The 15,031-nt window shown below is 44.9% G+C and overlaps 1 protein-coding gene across 1 annotated transcript in view; it reads right to left on the reverse strand.

Moving 5' to 3' along the window:
- The window catches only part of LOC147033756 (uncharacterized), a 47,895-nt gene that overhangs the window by 28,336 nt on the left and 4,528 nt on the right, over positions 1-15,031 (reverse strand). The window contains exon 2 of the mRNA XM_085870300.1: positions 14,433-14,500. Coding sequence (XP_085726426.1) covers positions 14,433-14,500 — 68 coding nt within the window. The remainder of the gene's footprint in view (positions 1-14,432; positions 14,501-15,031) is intronic.

A 15,031-nucleotide genomic window follows, 5' to 3' on the forward strand; every position in this document is an offset into this window, starting at 1 on the left:
CTCTCTGTCTCTCTGTCTCTCTGTCTCTCTGTCTCTCTGTCTCTCTGTCTCTCTGTCTCTCTGTCTCTCTGTCTCTCTGTCTCTCTGTCTCTCTGTCTCTCTGTCTCTCTGTCTCTCTGTCTCTCTGTCTCTCTGTCTCTCTGTCTCTGTCTCTCTGTGTCTCTCTCTGTCTCTCTCTCCACCCTCTTACTGGTATTTTTCATCGACCCAGGAGCTTCACACTGCATTTACCGTCCAAATTCACCACACACTTCCACGATTTTACTTCCACCTTCCCTTTTCCGAATGTTACGCAATCCTTACTTGAAATTAATAATTTCACTTTTGACGATACACCTCCCAGAGCCAAGTGCTTCTCCCATAACCACGTGATCTGTTTACACCCCCTGCGTTTATCGATCCAATTTCACCATTCACCTCACGGTTTTTTCTACAACACTTTATTTTTCCTAATCTGATGAAAACTCTCTCAAACAACAATAATAATAGTAATAATAATAACAATAAAAACGATCTCTTATAAAGCTTCATCTTCCTCTTGACTGTATCAAAACGCACTACTCTAATGCGATTAAAACAGACTGCTCTCAATTCGATCTTTCCTTCATACCTTCCTAAAAAATCCAACTGTTGCATCGTTTCTTCTCTCCATTCTCTGAATTCGCCTTTATTGCATCCATCAAGAAATGTGTTAAATCGCATCTCTGACCTAAAACTTTTTAAAACCCCAGTTTGCTATGAATGTTCGCTTTCCATCAACCATTCTTTTTTTCCAATTTCAGTGCCAAATCACCCCACTCACCCCTCACTCTCAAAAATCCAAGATCACACTCTTCTCCCTCCAAACCTCCCTCTCACCTCTCAAAAACTCCCCCCACTCACCTTTCTCCCACCATTCACCCCCCTCACTCATCCTTCTCAAAGTTGCCTTGGAAATCAGCAAACATTACTGCCCTGCGGAAAACAGGTGCAAAAACAGATCCCTGCACCAACAGACCAATCAGCCTTCTCCCAATCATCAGCAAGGTTATGGAATCCATCATCGCTTCAGACATGAAATCCTTCCTCTTCTCCAATGTCTTGATTTCTGATCATCAATTTGGTTTCAGACCAGGTCACTCTACCCTGGATATGCTTCTTTTGCTCTCCCAACAATGGATGGAGGTCCTCAATGCCAGACAGGAAATCCGAGCCGTATCCCTGGACATATCACGTGCTTTTGACATGGTCTGGCACCCTGCACTGCTCACCAAACTCTCTTGCTATGGCATCCAAGGCCATCTCCACTCATGGCTCACAGACTTCCTCTCCTGTCGCAGTCACCATGTGGCCCAAAATGGAGTTCTCTCATCCCCTCTTCCTGTCCAGGCTGGAGTTCAAGGCAGCGTTCTGGGCCCTGTTCTTTTTCTGGTTTTCATCAATGATCTCTCAGACTCTCTGGAAAATCCTCTATATCTCATTGCTGATGACTCCACCCTCTACCGTGCCATCTGTCATCCCTCAGACAGGCAAGCAGCAGCTTCTTCGCTCACTGCAGATCTGGATAAAATCACAAACTGGTCCAACACGTGGAACATGTCTTTCAATCCGGACAAATCTCACGATCTCAATGTCTCTCCGAATGGACCGTTTTGAACCCCCCCCCCCATCCACTTTCTCAACAATCCTCTGGAAGAAGTCCTTTCTTTCAAGCTTCTGGGTCTCACTATCTGCCATGACCTTTCCTGGGAAAGTCACATTTCAAACCTCGCCTCCAAAGCCAGTTGCCGACTGGGAATCCTCCGTCGTGCAAGGTCCTCCCTCGGCCTACCTGAGCTCCTGACCACTTACAAATATTTCGTCCGCAGCTTGATGGAGTACTGCTCTCCCCTCTGGGCTGGTGCTCCTGCCTCCCACCTTTCTCGGCTTCACGCTGTGGAAACCAAGGCATTTCGGATCATTGGCATCTCCTGCGATGAGGCTGAGCCTTTGGGCCTCTCACTCTTTCACCGCAGGCTGGTCGGTGGTCTTTCTGTCTGCTACCATATCCTCTCCAGTCTCGCCCCCCCCCCCCCTGCTCTCTCTCTCTCCCTCTCTCTCTGCGATTTGTTCACACCACATTTCCAAAGGGCGCTCAAGGTCCACCAACAACCCCCTTCTGGTAAAACTACCAAAATCACGAATCACTACTCACCTTCTCTTTCATTCCTCTTTATTTTCCCGCCTTTGGAATAAACTTCCTCACTCTATTCAATCCCATTCTTCCCTCCAGGCCTTCAAAACAGCTGTTCACCACCACCTCTTATCATCCCCCATCCAAATCCTCGATCTTTTCTACCCCCGATAATCCACCCAAACCCACCTCCTTCAAATTCCCTGATTTCCTTCCTGAAAGTCCCTGTAACGTCCATCTTGTATTCCCCGTGTTCCCCGCCCCATCCCTCTCCCTTCCACAGATCTCCTAATGTCTCTGTTCCCCACTGTTTTGCCCTCCCACTCCCGCCCCTTTTGTCTCATGCCCCCTTGCTGTTTGTTGTGTCTTAGCTCTCACACGAGCCTTGACAAGGTATACAAATATTTTTTTTTAATATCTGGAATCTTCACAAACTACTCCAAAGTGATAAAGCCAAACAATACAGATAAAATGTGAATAAATCAGATTAATAAAGAAAATCAAATGATTCTCAGTCACAAAAGTATTCAAACCCTTTACCTCATTAACCCTAAACCACTTCAGTTGTAAATTATTTATTTGAAAGGTTACAGAATAAGTGTAATGGGTTTCACCTGGAATGTAATCAGTGGTTTAAATTAAAAATTAAACTCCTCCCCTTATCGAAGGAGTTTTAAGGTGAAACTCACTTGGTCAACAAACAACGCAAACATGAAGATGAAGAAGTTTCCCAAAAGAAGTCAGACATAAAGTGGTGGAGAAGCGCCGTTCATGAGAGGGTTATAAGAAGATTTCAAAGTCACTCATTAACCATTTGAGGACGGTGAAATACATCATTGAGAAGTGGACGACGTATCATACCACCCAGACTCGACCCAGACTCTACCCAGACCCTACCCAAACTCGACCCAGACTCGTCCCAGACACTACCCAGACCCTTCACAGACTCTACCCAGACTCTACACCCAGACTCGACCCAGACTCTACCCAGACCCTACCCAAACTCGACCCAGACTCGTCCCAGACACTACCCAGACCCTTCACAGACTCTACCCAGACTCTACACCCAGACTCTACCCAGACTCTACCCAGACTCTACCCAGACCCGACCCAGACTCTTCCCAGACTCTACACCCAGACCCTACCCAGACCCTACTCTACCCAGATCAGGTCGCCCATCCAAACTCAACAGCCGGGAAAGCAGGAAGCTGGTTTGAGATGTCACTGTAAATCCAACAATGAATTTGAATGATCTGCGAGGCTCAATGTCCAAGATTGGGGTCGATGTTCATCAATAAACAATATCCCCTTCCCTTCACAAAGCTGACCTCCACGGACAGGTGGCAAGAAAGAAGCCATTACTGAAAAAGACGCATCTAAAAGCTCGTATGGAATTTGTGAAAATCATCTTAATGATCCTGCAGGTGTGTGGAGAAAGGTTTTGTGGTCAGACGAGACAAAAATTAAACTTTTTGGTCTAAAATCAAAACGTTACGTCTGGTGCAAGACGAACACTGCACATCACCCAGACAACACCATCCCTACTGTCGACCATGGTGGCGGCAGCATCATGTTGTGGGGCTGATTTTCATCAACAGGGACTGGCAAGCTTATCGGGATAGAAGGGACAATGGATGGTTCAGAGTCGAGGTGAATCCTTGATGAAAACCTTTTTGAGTCAGCCATGGATCTGTAACTGGGAAGGAGATTCACATTTCAGCAGGACAATGATCCGAAGCACAAAGATCAAGCCACACTGGAGTGGTTGAATACGAATCAAATAAATGTTCTTGAGTTGCCCAGTCAAAGTCCTGACTTGAACCAAATTGAACATTTATGGCAAGACTTGAAGATTGCAGTCCATCGACGATCCCCGTCAAACTTGGCAGAACTCAAGCAATTTCCACGTGAAGAATGGACAAAGATTTCACCACTCACTGTGCAGAGCTGGTAGAGACCGAACCACAAACACTCATCACAGTCATTGCTGTAAAAAGGTGATTCCACCAGGTACTGACCTCAAGGGCTGAATACTTGTACAAGTGAATTTTGATTTGTACATGTTTTTACAGGTATTCCTGACATGTAACCTCCTTCAACTAGAACAATGTTCAAGTTGACATCCTCAAGGGTTGACAGGATAACCTGGAGATACACACACTCACCTCTCAGCTGTCTCGCCTGGGTTTGAATCCTGACCCAGCGATAAACTGTCAGTCTGGTGTTTCTCAGGCAGGCCGGATGATAAAGGGTTGAGTGTGTTGTATAAAGGTACAAGCTTTGTACAGACCCAACATCTTGGTACACTATTGGGTGGGACTCGAGCATGGTGCTCTCCATTCGTTTAAAGAACTCTCATGCGATTGGAGGGGACCACGGCCCGGGACAGATGTCAGACCTGTACTTTTTGGCCACATAAGCAGCATAAGGGATGATAAAAAGAGTGAAATGTTTTGCGGGTAATTTGATCTGTGACACGAGTCCAGAGGGCACGACCGCGGTGTAACGTTGCACCTCGGGACAACGCCGGGTGAGATGCTGTGAACAGCTGCACCGGTTTGGCCAGGACCCAGAGGCTGCCGATGACCCGAGGTGTCTCCGCACTCTCCGCGGAAGCCTGGTCCCGACAGGACCATTGAGGGTAAAAAGGGCGACACACGTCCGTGGAACGCTCGTTTATTTTTAAGGTTGACGCAACACCGTGGTGCATGTGTCCCATGGGGGGGTAGGGGGGGAGGAGTATCCGTGCTGATCTCCTGACTAATCCGCTTTGACACATCCTAATTACCATCAAATGATTGTCGTTGTAACCACATCCGAGTGTATTGTGAGTGGGAAAGGATGGTGTGGACGTCGTGCACTTACTGGTGGGCTTTGTACTCTGTGTTCGAATCGTTGGGCTCGCAGGATAGCCTAGACCTAGAGGTACACACACTCCCATCTGAGCTGTCTTGCCTGTGTTCGAATCCAGACTCTGCTATAAAGCAGTCATCCCAGTGTGTGTGTGTGTGGGGGGGGGGGGGAGTAGGGTGATGGATCTATGTGTGCGCTGTCCCTGGGAAGCAGAGTTTTGCGCCTGTCGGTATCAGCTGGTGGATGGTAAAGATCCCACGCTCCCTATCGTGAACATGAGGCGAGTTATCGCCAACATCAGGACCGAATGACAAATTCCTGGTGAAATGGTCCGCAGTCGAACGTCAGGCTTGACCAACAGTTTGTGAAAGGCTTTTTCTCTGCAAGAGCGAGGCTCATGGAAGAGCAAGGTCGAGCTGGCATTGCAGGAGAAGGGAAGCACTTGAGCACAACGACAAAGGGAAAAAATGAACCCCAGCGGACGAGAGAGAAGATCGGGAGACTGAAAGCAGCAGGTAAGAGGGTTGGATTAGGGAGAGTTAATGCAGGTAATAAAAAGATCATGGGTCACGATGGGGGTAATGGGTCAGGATGGTCACGATCAACGAGGGCACTGTCTGCCTGAAACCCTCACTGAGCCGACCCCACAAGACTTGGGCGAGCAACCTCACCTGGCCGACCCCACAAGACTTGGGCGAGCAACCTTACCTGGCCGACCCCACAAGACTTGGGCGAGCAACCTCACCTGGCCGACCCCACATGACTTGGGCGAGCAACCTTACCTGGCCGACCCCACATGACTTGGACGAGCAACCTCACCTGGCCGACCCCACAAGATTTGGGCGAGCAACCTCACCTGGCCGACCCCACAAGACTTGGGCGAGCAACCTCACCTGGCCGACTCCACAAGACTTGGGCGAGCAACCTCACCTGGCCGACCCCACAAGACTTGGGCGAGCAACCTCACCTGGCCGACCCCACAAGATTTGGACGAGCAACCTCACCTGGCCGAGCTGTTAGCCCTGTCCTGTCCTGCTCTGTTTACTTCATGGAGTAAATACCCGAACAGCACCAAAATAAACCACCCAGAGAGGGAGTGAAAACTAGATTATAATCCAACAACCCTGACATTGTCCACACAGGGAGTGGGTAAAAACTAGATTATAATCCAACAACCCTGACAATGTCCATTCAGGGAGTGAGTTATAACAAGATTATAATCCAACAACCCTGACATTGTCCATACTGGGAGTGAGTAATAACAAGATTATAATCCAACAACCCTGATATTGTCCATACAGGGAGGGAGTAATAACAAGATTATAATCCAACAACCCTGACATTGTCCACACAGGGAGGGAGTAATAACAAGATTATAATCCAACAACCCTGACATTGCCCACACAGGGAGGGAGTAATAACTAGATTATAATCCAACAACCCTGACATTGTCCATATGGGGCGGTAGAAATAAGATTATAATCCAACAACCCTGACAATGTCCATACAGGGAGTGAGTAATAACAATATTATAATCCAACAACCCTGATATTGTCCATACAGGGAGGGAGTAATAAGATTATAATCCAACAACCCTGACCTTGTCCACACAGGGAGTAATAACAAGATTATAATCCAACAACTCTGACATTGTCCATACAGGGAGTGAGTAATAACAAGATTATAATCCAACAACCCTGAAATTATCGATACTGGTAGTGGGTAATAACAAGATTATAATCCAACAACCCTGAAATTATCCATACTGGGAGTGAGTAATAACAAAATTATAATCCAACAATCCTGAAATTATCCATACTGCGAGTGAGTAATAAGATTATAATCCAACAACCCTGAAATTATCCATAGTGGGAGTGAATAATAACAAGATTATAATCCAACAACCCTGACATTGTCCACACAGGGAGGGAGTAATAACTAGATTATAATCCAACAACCCTGACATTGTCCACACAGGGAGTGAGTAATAACTAGATTATAATCCAACAACCCTGACATTGTGCACACAGGGAGTGAGTAATAACAAGATTATAATCCAACAACCTTGACATTGTCCACACAGGGAGTGAGTAATAACAAGATTATAATCCAACAACCCTGACATTGTCCACCTGTTTGTATCGAAGGTATTTGATTCGTGCATCGAGCGTTGAATGAAAAACTTCCAACAACATTGAAACTTTGTGAACACAGATTCTGATGAATGTCGGGAAATGTTTCCCAAGCGAGACAAACCTGAGAACCTGAGACATGTCGAACTCAGCCCTGTTGTCTGAAGATGTCTGAATCCCTTTTCAATGTATCAGCTGTATTTTTGAAACCTGTTCGACCCCGAAATCCCGGTGTTCACCTCGTCGTGCCATCCCCGAAGGGAGGGAGAGCATGTTGCATTCAGTGTGTGTGTGTGTGTGTGTGTGTGTGTGTGTGTGTGTGTGTGTGTGTGTGTGTGTGTGTGTGTGTGTGTGTGTGTGTGTGTGTGTGTGTGTGTGTGTGTGTGTGTGTGTCAGAGAGTGTGTGAGTCCGTCTCTAGATATACATTTATATAGAACATTCATTCTCACATCTAATGTAATGGATATAACCTCAAGGTGAGTGTGTGAGTCCGTCTCCAGATATACATTTATATAGAACATTCATTCTCACATCTAATGTAATGGATATAACCTCAAGGTGAGTGTGTGAGTCCGTCTCCAGATATACATTTATATAGAAGATTTATTTTCACATGTAATGTAAACGATATAACCTCAAGGTGAGTGTGTGAGTCCGTCTCCAGATATACATTTATATAGAACATTCATTCTCACATCTAATGTAATGGATATAACCTCAAGGTGAGTGTGTGAGTCCATCTCCAGATATACATTTATATAGAAGATTTATTTTCACATGTAATGTAAACGATATAACCTCAAGGTGAGTGTGTGAGTCCGTCTCCAGATATACATTTATATAGAAGATTTATTTTCACATGTAATGTAAACGATATAACCTCAAGGTGAGTGTGTGAGTCCGTCTCCAGATATACATTTATATAGAAGATTTATTTTCACATGTAATGTAAACGATATAACCTCAAGGTGAGACTCTACAAGTGTTCTTCAACAATTACAAGAGTAAAGAGTTGTCAACTTTATCCGTAACAAGTGAAGAATCCACAGATTTTTTTTGGCATCTGTGACTGAAGCAAATTGTGTTTCAAGATGACAATCACAGCATTTTTCTCAGGCCTTGCAACACACCTGAGACAAGCCCAACAGGTGTGAGGTGTGCTGCCAGGTGGACGGTGTGGACTCGAGACTAACGCAGCTCGGCGGCTTTTGGCACAGTTTCAAAAAGTTGTCTAATTTAAGAAAAATATTATAATATCTAATTTAAAGGTAAGTTCATTTCATGCCTTGAATGTACATGATGTCCAAGTTAGCAGCCCCCATTCTTGAGGATGTGTTTGTCACCGTCAATCGTGATTCGACAGGTGAACGTTTACTACATATGAAGTATTACAGATATATTATACATGATTTACAGGGTGTGATTACATAGGTACCGTTTGTTATTTATTATACACAAGGAAATGCCACCTGGCGCTTCAATGACAGGAACACTGAGATGGGGGAGAGGGGGAAGAGAGAGATAGATGGGAAAAGAGAGGTGGAAGGGGGGAAGAGAGAGGAGGGGAGGGGAAAAGAGAGAGATAGATGGGAAAAGAGAGGTGGAAGGGGGGAAGAGAGAGGAGGGGAGGGGAAAAGAGAGAGAGGAGGCGAAAAGACACGAGGGAGGGGAGAGAGAGGAGGGGAGGGGGAAAGAGAGAGGAGAGAGGGGAAAGAGGAGGGAGGGAAAGTGAGGAGAGTTGGGGGTGGAGGGGAGGGAAGGCAGCGAGAGGAGAGAGGAAGGGAAGTTAGACGTGTGATGGAGCATTAATTACAATTCATGCCGTCTCATTAAAATGATTCTGCAGAGAATAACAATGAAGATAAAAACAAAATAATGTCTGAAATCCATTTTCTTCCGGTCATACTATAAATACCACCCAGAGACAAACACTGCCCAGACACGTCCAGAGATAAATACCATCCAGACATGCATGTCCAGAGACAAACTCACGTCCAAACATAAACACCGCCCAGATACTTTCGGAGATAAACTCCTTTCCAGAAGACATAAACACTGCCCGGATGCATCTGGAGCCAAGCTGTCTGAAGACAAACACCGCTCAGACATGTCCGAAAACAAACTTCCATCCGAACATAAACACGTCCTGGACACAAAATCCGTCCAGACATAAACACCGCCCGGACACGTCTGGATACAAACTCCCATCCAGACACGTCCGACAACAAACTTCCCTCCGGACACAAACTCTCATCCGGACACGTCGAGAGACAAACTCCCTTCCAGACACATCCGGCAACAAACTCCCATCCTGACACATCCGGAGACAAACCCCGCCTGGACATAACCACCATCAAGACTCATATGGAGATAGCCACCGTCCAAACATAACGATCGTCCGGATACAGAGACAGAGAGGGGCGGGGGGAGGGGGGGGGGGAGAGTTATCAGAGAGAATATGTTATGCTTTGTGAACAAAACACACACACACACACACACACACAAACACACTTGCTTGGCCGATATCAGCAATTTTTCTGGAATCAGCAGGTTGGAGTGAGTATAATTACCAACTACAGTACTTACTGTGGACAACCCAGAAACCTTGAGGAGCTTTCACCAAAAAACGTTACATTTACATCGACGTTTCAAGGATATGATCACAAACATTAATCTTTATAAACAGCTGCATGCTTTTGGGTGGAAAAAAACTTGGCTCGGTAATTTATAAAACACGTTAATACTGCAAACGGCTCAGAAATCGGGTTTTATCAAATATATTTTGTTTTGAAACTCACAAAGAGAAACCATTTAACCTTTGTAAAACAAATCCGATAAACAAATACTTTAGAAACAGGTGTGAGGACAAAGGAAAACCTGAAAGAACCTCCATAAGATACGGGATGAAACTTTCCCATCACGGTACCTGTAACAGGTATGTCCAAACACCCACGGAGAGTCCGTACAGATCCAAATCTACCCACATGTACCACATCAGTGTGTGCTGTAAACGTACCTCTACCTTGTAGAAACTATCGACTGTACATCCCGATCAGGACACGAACATGAACTGTACAGCTCGGTAAGTGGCTTAAGCACCCAAGCAAGCACTCCAACGGAACACCTGGCTTAGCAAGTGATTACCAATTGCTGTCGATACGACGACACACCTGGAAAAACCTGGATGCAATGTCCAAATTGGACAAATCAACACTTTTGTTTTTTTGGGAGTAGGAACTGCTGATACTTTCAAATCTGGAGCTTACATTTTGTAACTCTGCTTAGTTTAAAAGATTCTCTTGGTCAGTCATGTGCGCAAAGGAAATCAAGCCACAAACACTGGCATCTCCGGGCGTTTTCAGCACTACAATATACCCAGCGATTCGTTGTTATGATGAACAGGTATTTGATAATATGAGTGAGGAAAGTGAAAAAAGAAAGACGTTATCGTTAGGAAATTGTTACGGCCTCTTCCAAGTCGAGGCATGGTTGAGCAGGCCAAAAAATATAGCGGCTCCAGACCCCAGCGAGGTTTCCCAGGAAATGCCAAAAGACCCCAGAAAGTGAGGTGGCCTCGGATCGTGAAGGACATAATTAAATAATACTGTTAATTATTTTCAAAACAGGTGTTTTAATTAACACAAATACCCAATTTTCACTCTTACACTTCCTTGGAGTTTTCTTGTGTGCATGCAATGTTTCAGGATGATAGGTTTCATGGTTTTGGAGTTATGGAGAAGACACACAAACACACACTCATACGGAGGTGGATACTTTGAGACCTGGAAGAGCTCCATTCCACTTTCTGAAAACCCTACATGGAGATAACAGCCAACGACCAATCTATACTCATAAAAGGTATGGTGTGTGTGTGTGTGTGTGTGTGTGTGTGTGTGTGTGTGTGTGTGTGTGTGTGTGTGTGTGTGTGTGTGTGTGTGTGTGTGTGTGTGTGTTTCAGAATGTGGAATGGAGACCTCCCAAGGGTGGGTTCAGAGTATCCACCTTCATCTCAGGAAGGGGTCACAATTCACGGACCAAGATGTGAAGTTTTGTGTTTTCAAAGTTTTGTGCCAAGGGCTCTCTTCTGGATCGTTAATGAGCCGAGGACGGCTTCCAACTGTAGTTCGTTCGTTATGATATTCCTGGGGATGGTATTTAATATCTCTGTGAGGTTCTTCTTCATCATTCCCATGAGGTTCTTCGTCATCACTGGTGAAACTTTGGCATTCTTCAGCTCCCAGGATATTTTCACTTCATTCCTGAGGTCTTGGTATTTGGTCATTTTCTTGATTTCTGAATCGTTTAGTCCAAAATCACTGCTGTTAACCTCTCAATTAGCAATGCCGCCTTCTCATTTTTTTTAGTACGCAAGTATGATATGTGGTCGCAATGCTTTGTTTTCCATGTTCACACTCGATGGGATCATGAGGTCGTACATGAGCGGGAGGTACTTCCATGCTTTCAGTCCATGTTTTTGATTATTGTTCCCACAGATTTTCTGGAACTGGGCTTTCAAAGTTTTTGCAGATGTGCCAGCGGTGAACTTTACAAACTCTCTTGTGTCGTTGTGTGTACAGTTGTTCTGACATGAGTTTTTTTTTATTTGATTGATATATATATATATATATATATATATATATATATATATATATATATATATATATATATATATATATATATCTCTCTCTCTCTCTCTCTCTCTCTCCCCCCCCCCACCCCCTCTCTCTCCATCCCCTCTCACTCTCCCTCTCTCTCACTCTCTCTCCATCCCCTCTCGGTCTCGGTCTCTCTCTCTCTCTCTCTCTCTCTCTCTCTCTCTCTCTCTCTCTCTCTCTCTCTCTCTCTCTCTCTCTCTCTCTCTCTCTCTCTCTCTCTCTCTCTCTCTCTCTCTCTCTCTCTCTCTCTCTCTCTCTCTCTCTCTCTCTCTCTCTCTCTCTCTCTCTCTCTCTCGCAGTGTATTGCAACGTTTCATGAGGCATCGCTCTCCCCACCTCCACCCCCTTCCTAGCTTCCCCTTCTTCACCCACTCCTCGCATCGTCTCCCTCCTCTCGCCTCCCCTCCCTTCCCTCCGTCCTCTCTGCTTCCACTCCCTTTCTCCTTCTCCACCCCATCCCCTTCACACCCCCATAACTGAAGCAACAGGTTGTATTTACTTGTGGTAAATAAAAACGACAAACACAAAGATTTACCTTGAAACAGCAATCTTTGAAAGAGGATTTGAAGTGGGTAATTTACGAAATTCAAATCAAAAATGGATCAAGCCACAGAACACAAAATGTCGATCTATACTCTATGCCTTCACAGCGAGACCAAACATGGCAAACACCTGATCGGATGGACCTAATTGTTTTTTGTTTTTTTTACCCCGTGGGGTCTTCCACCCCATGGGGTCTTCCAGCCCATGGGGTCTTCCACCCCACGGGGTCAAAGCACCGCTCGCGTTCTCTGTTTTTTTTTGTGTCCAGTTCATTTGAACGTCTATTTCTCCATTATTCGTGAACAGAATTCGATGAAAATTGACAGGCATATAGTAAACACATGTGCAGGTAATAACTGAGCCCAAAGTGCGATTGCGGCCCTTAGGGCCAAGGAACGGCCCATTTTGGTCCATTTTCTTAAAATTATTTCTCAGCTATTAGCAAACGGAACCAAACCAATCTTGACAAGTATATTCTAGAGACCATTCCCCAGGCATTAACTGAGCCCAAAGTGCGACTCCAAAAATGGGCCCTTTCGGCCCATTTTCTTGAAATTGTTATAAAAAACAATTTTTTTTTCATGTGCTGGGCGATGCCCAACACAAAATTACGTTGCAAATGATGATGTGAAACTGGCCTCACTCTTATGAGGTGTTCTGGTTTCTTTTTCTGATGTGATGAAAATCTTACCAAATTTCAAATACTATCTGTCGTCCGTGCTATCGCTCACCTGAGAGTTGTACGAATGAACTCCCACGGGGTATGTGTTTGTAATTGGAACTTGTTTTAATATGTATCGATGTCGAAGTGAGAGGTGGTCACAAAAGGAGATCACACAAAAAGGTTAAACAAAGTGATGTCCTGTAAAAATTAAATGGCACATTTTCAGTGGATGAGACACCTCCTGAGACACCAACCGCACCACACCACGGGACCCAACAAAGGCGGAAACGTACGATGCGAGATTGAAAACACGGTTACTTTTTCCCAAAAGGAACACCCAAGCAGCTTGTAGAGCGCTCCCCAAGTGGTTTCAGCACTCCAATGAACCGGTTGATAAGAAACGGCTTCCTTGGCATGCAATTGGCAATCACTGACCCGTCATATTCAACATACACCTCCTGAAGACGCCCGAAATGTCACACATGTCCGAATTGCACAAATGAACACTTTTCTTGGAGTCGGAACTGCTTGGAAGTTCGATTCTGGAGTTTAAATTTTGTTATTCTCCTTAGCTTAAGAGATACTCGTGGTGATCGCATGTGCGGAAATGAAATAAAACAACGAACGCTGACATCTCCGGGCATTTATATGCATTGCAATGTACCCAGCGATTTGTAGCTATGATGAACAGGCATTCGATAACATGAGTGAGTGAAAACAACAACTTCATCATAAAGAAATCGTTGCGGCCTGTTCCAAGTCAAGGCATGGTTGAGCAGGCCAAAAAACATGGCGGCTTCAGACCCCAACGAAGTTACCAAGGAAACACCTGAAGACCCCAGAGAGCGAGGTGGCCGAGGATTGCCTGAGGAAGGATATAATTAAATAATGCCGTTAATTATGTTAAAAAGGAGTGTTTTAATTAACACAAACACCCAATTTTCACTCCTGTACTTCATAGGAGTTTTCCAAGTGTGCATGCAAAATTTCAGGCTGATAGGTTTTATGGTTTTGGAGTTATGGAGGATACACACACACACACACACACACACACACACACACACACACACACACACACACACACACACACACACACACACACACACACACATTGCCTTATATTAATGTCGATACTTCATAAAAGAAATCCACGTGATGTTATAAAATCTAAATAAAACCATGACATCACAAACAACATTCGTATTAATCGATATGATGCTGTTTTTCGGAACCCAATAACAATTCCAATCATTTCTCATCATATTCCGTACAGTTTACACCATTTCCTTCAAATGGTTCACATGTTTACTTTCCTTTGGGATATCATGTTGCTTCGAAACGGACTGGATTTCATGTCTTCTGGTCCGAAATTTCTCTTGTTCTCTCAAATGGAATGCTGTTCAACAGGATTGTGGACAGGTAAGGCACTTACCATCAGGTAGTGGAGATTGAAGATGCCACCGTGTCCTTCATGAAGAGGAGGTGAGTTATTGCTGGAACCTTGAACAAATTACAAACTCCTGTCAAAAGTCAAGTACAGCCATTCGGTTTGTGAAAGACGTGGACCAAAATATTTAACCTGCCAACCACACAAGAAGGAAGGAATAACTGGCACCATTAAATACAAGTCCTTGTTGTGGTACTTCCAGTAGTAGTGCTTTTCTTAGAATTGGCACAATTCTATTTGTTGTCGCTCACTTTCCTCATCTCTGCAAGTCCATAGTTAGAACTGCAGTAGACAAGGTAGAGCATTTCAAAGAGAAAGCACTACCAAGAGAGGTAAGAGGAAGGGCTTTCCTTCCTGAAAGTCCCTATAATGTCCATTTTGTTTACCCTGTGTTGCCCCATCCCTCTCCCTTCCACAGATCTCCTCATGTCTCTGTTCCTCACTGGTTTTTTTTCCTTCTCTCTGGTCTCCTCCCTTTGTTGTACATTCTTTGTGTTACCTCTCATATGAGCCTCGACAGTGTATACAAAAACAAAAGTTGTACGAGGTGTTTGGACGATTGGAAGGGCCTCTCCGTCCGCGAC

Source organism: Eptatretus burgeri, chromosome 1, assembly GCF_056783735.1.
Source record: "Eptatretus burgeri isolate ZD-2024b chromosome 1, Ebu_testis_v1, whole genome shotgun sequence".
Taxonomy (NCBI): Eukaryota; Metazoa; Chordata; class Myxini; order Myxiniformes; family Myxinidae; genus Eptatretus; species Eptatretus burgeri.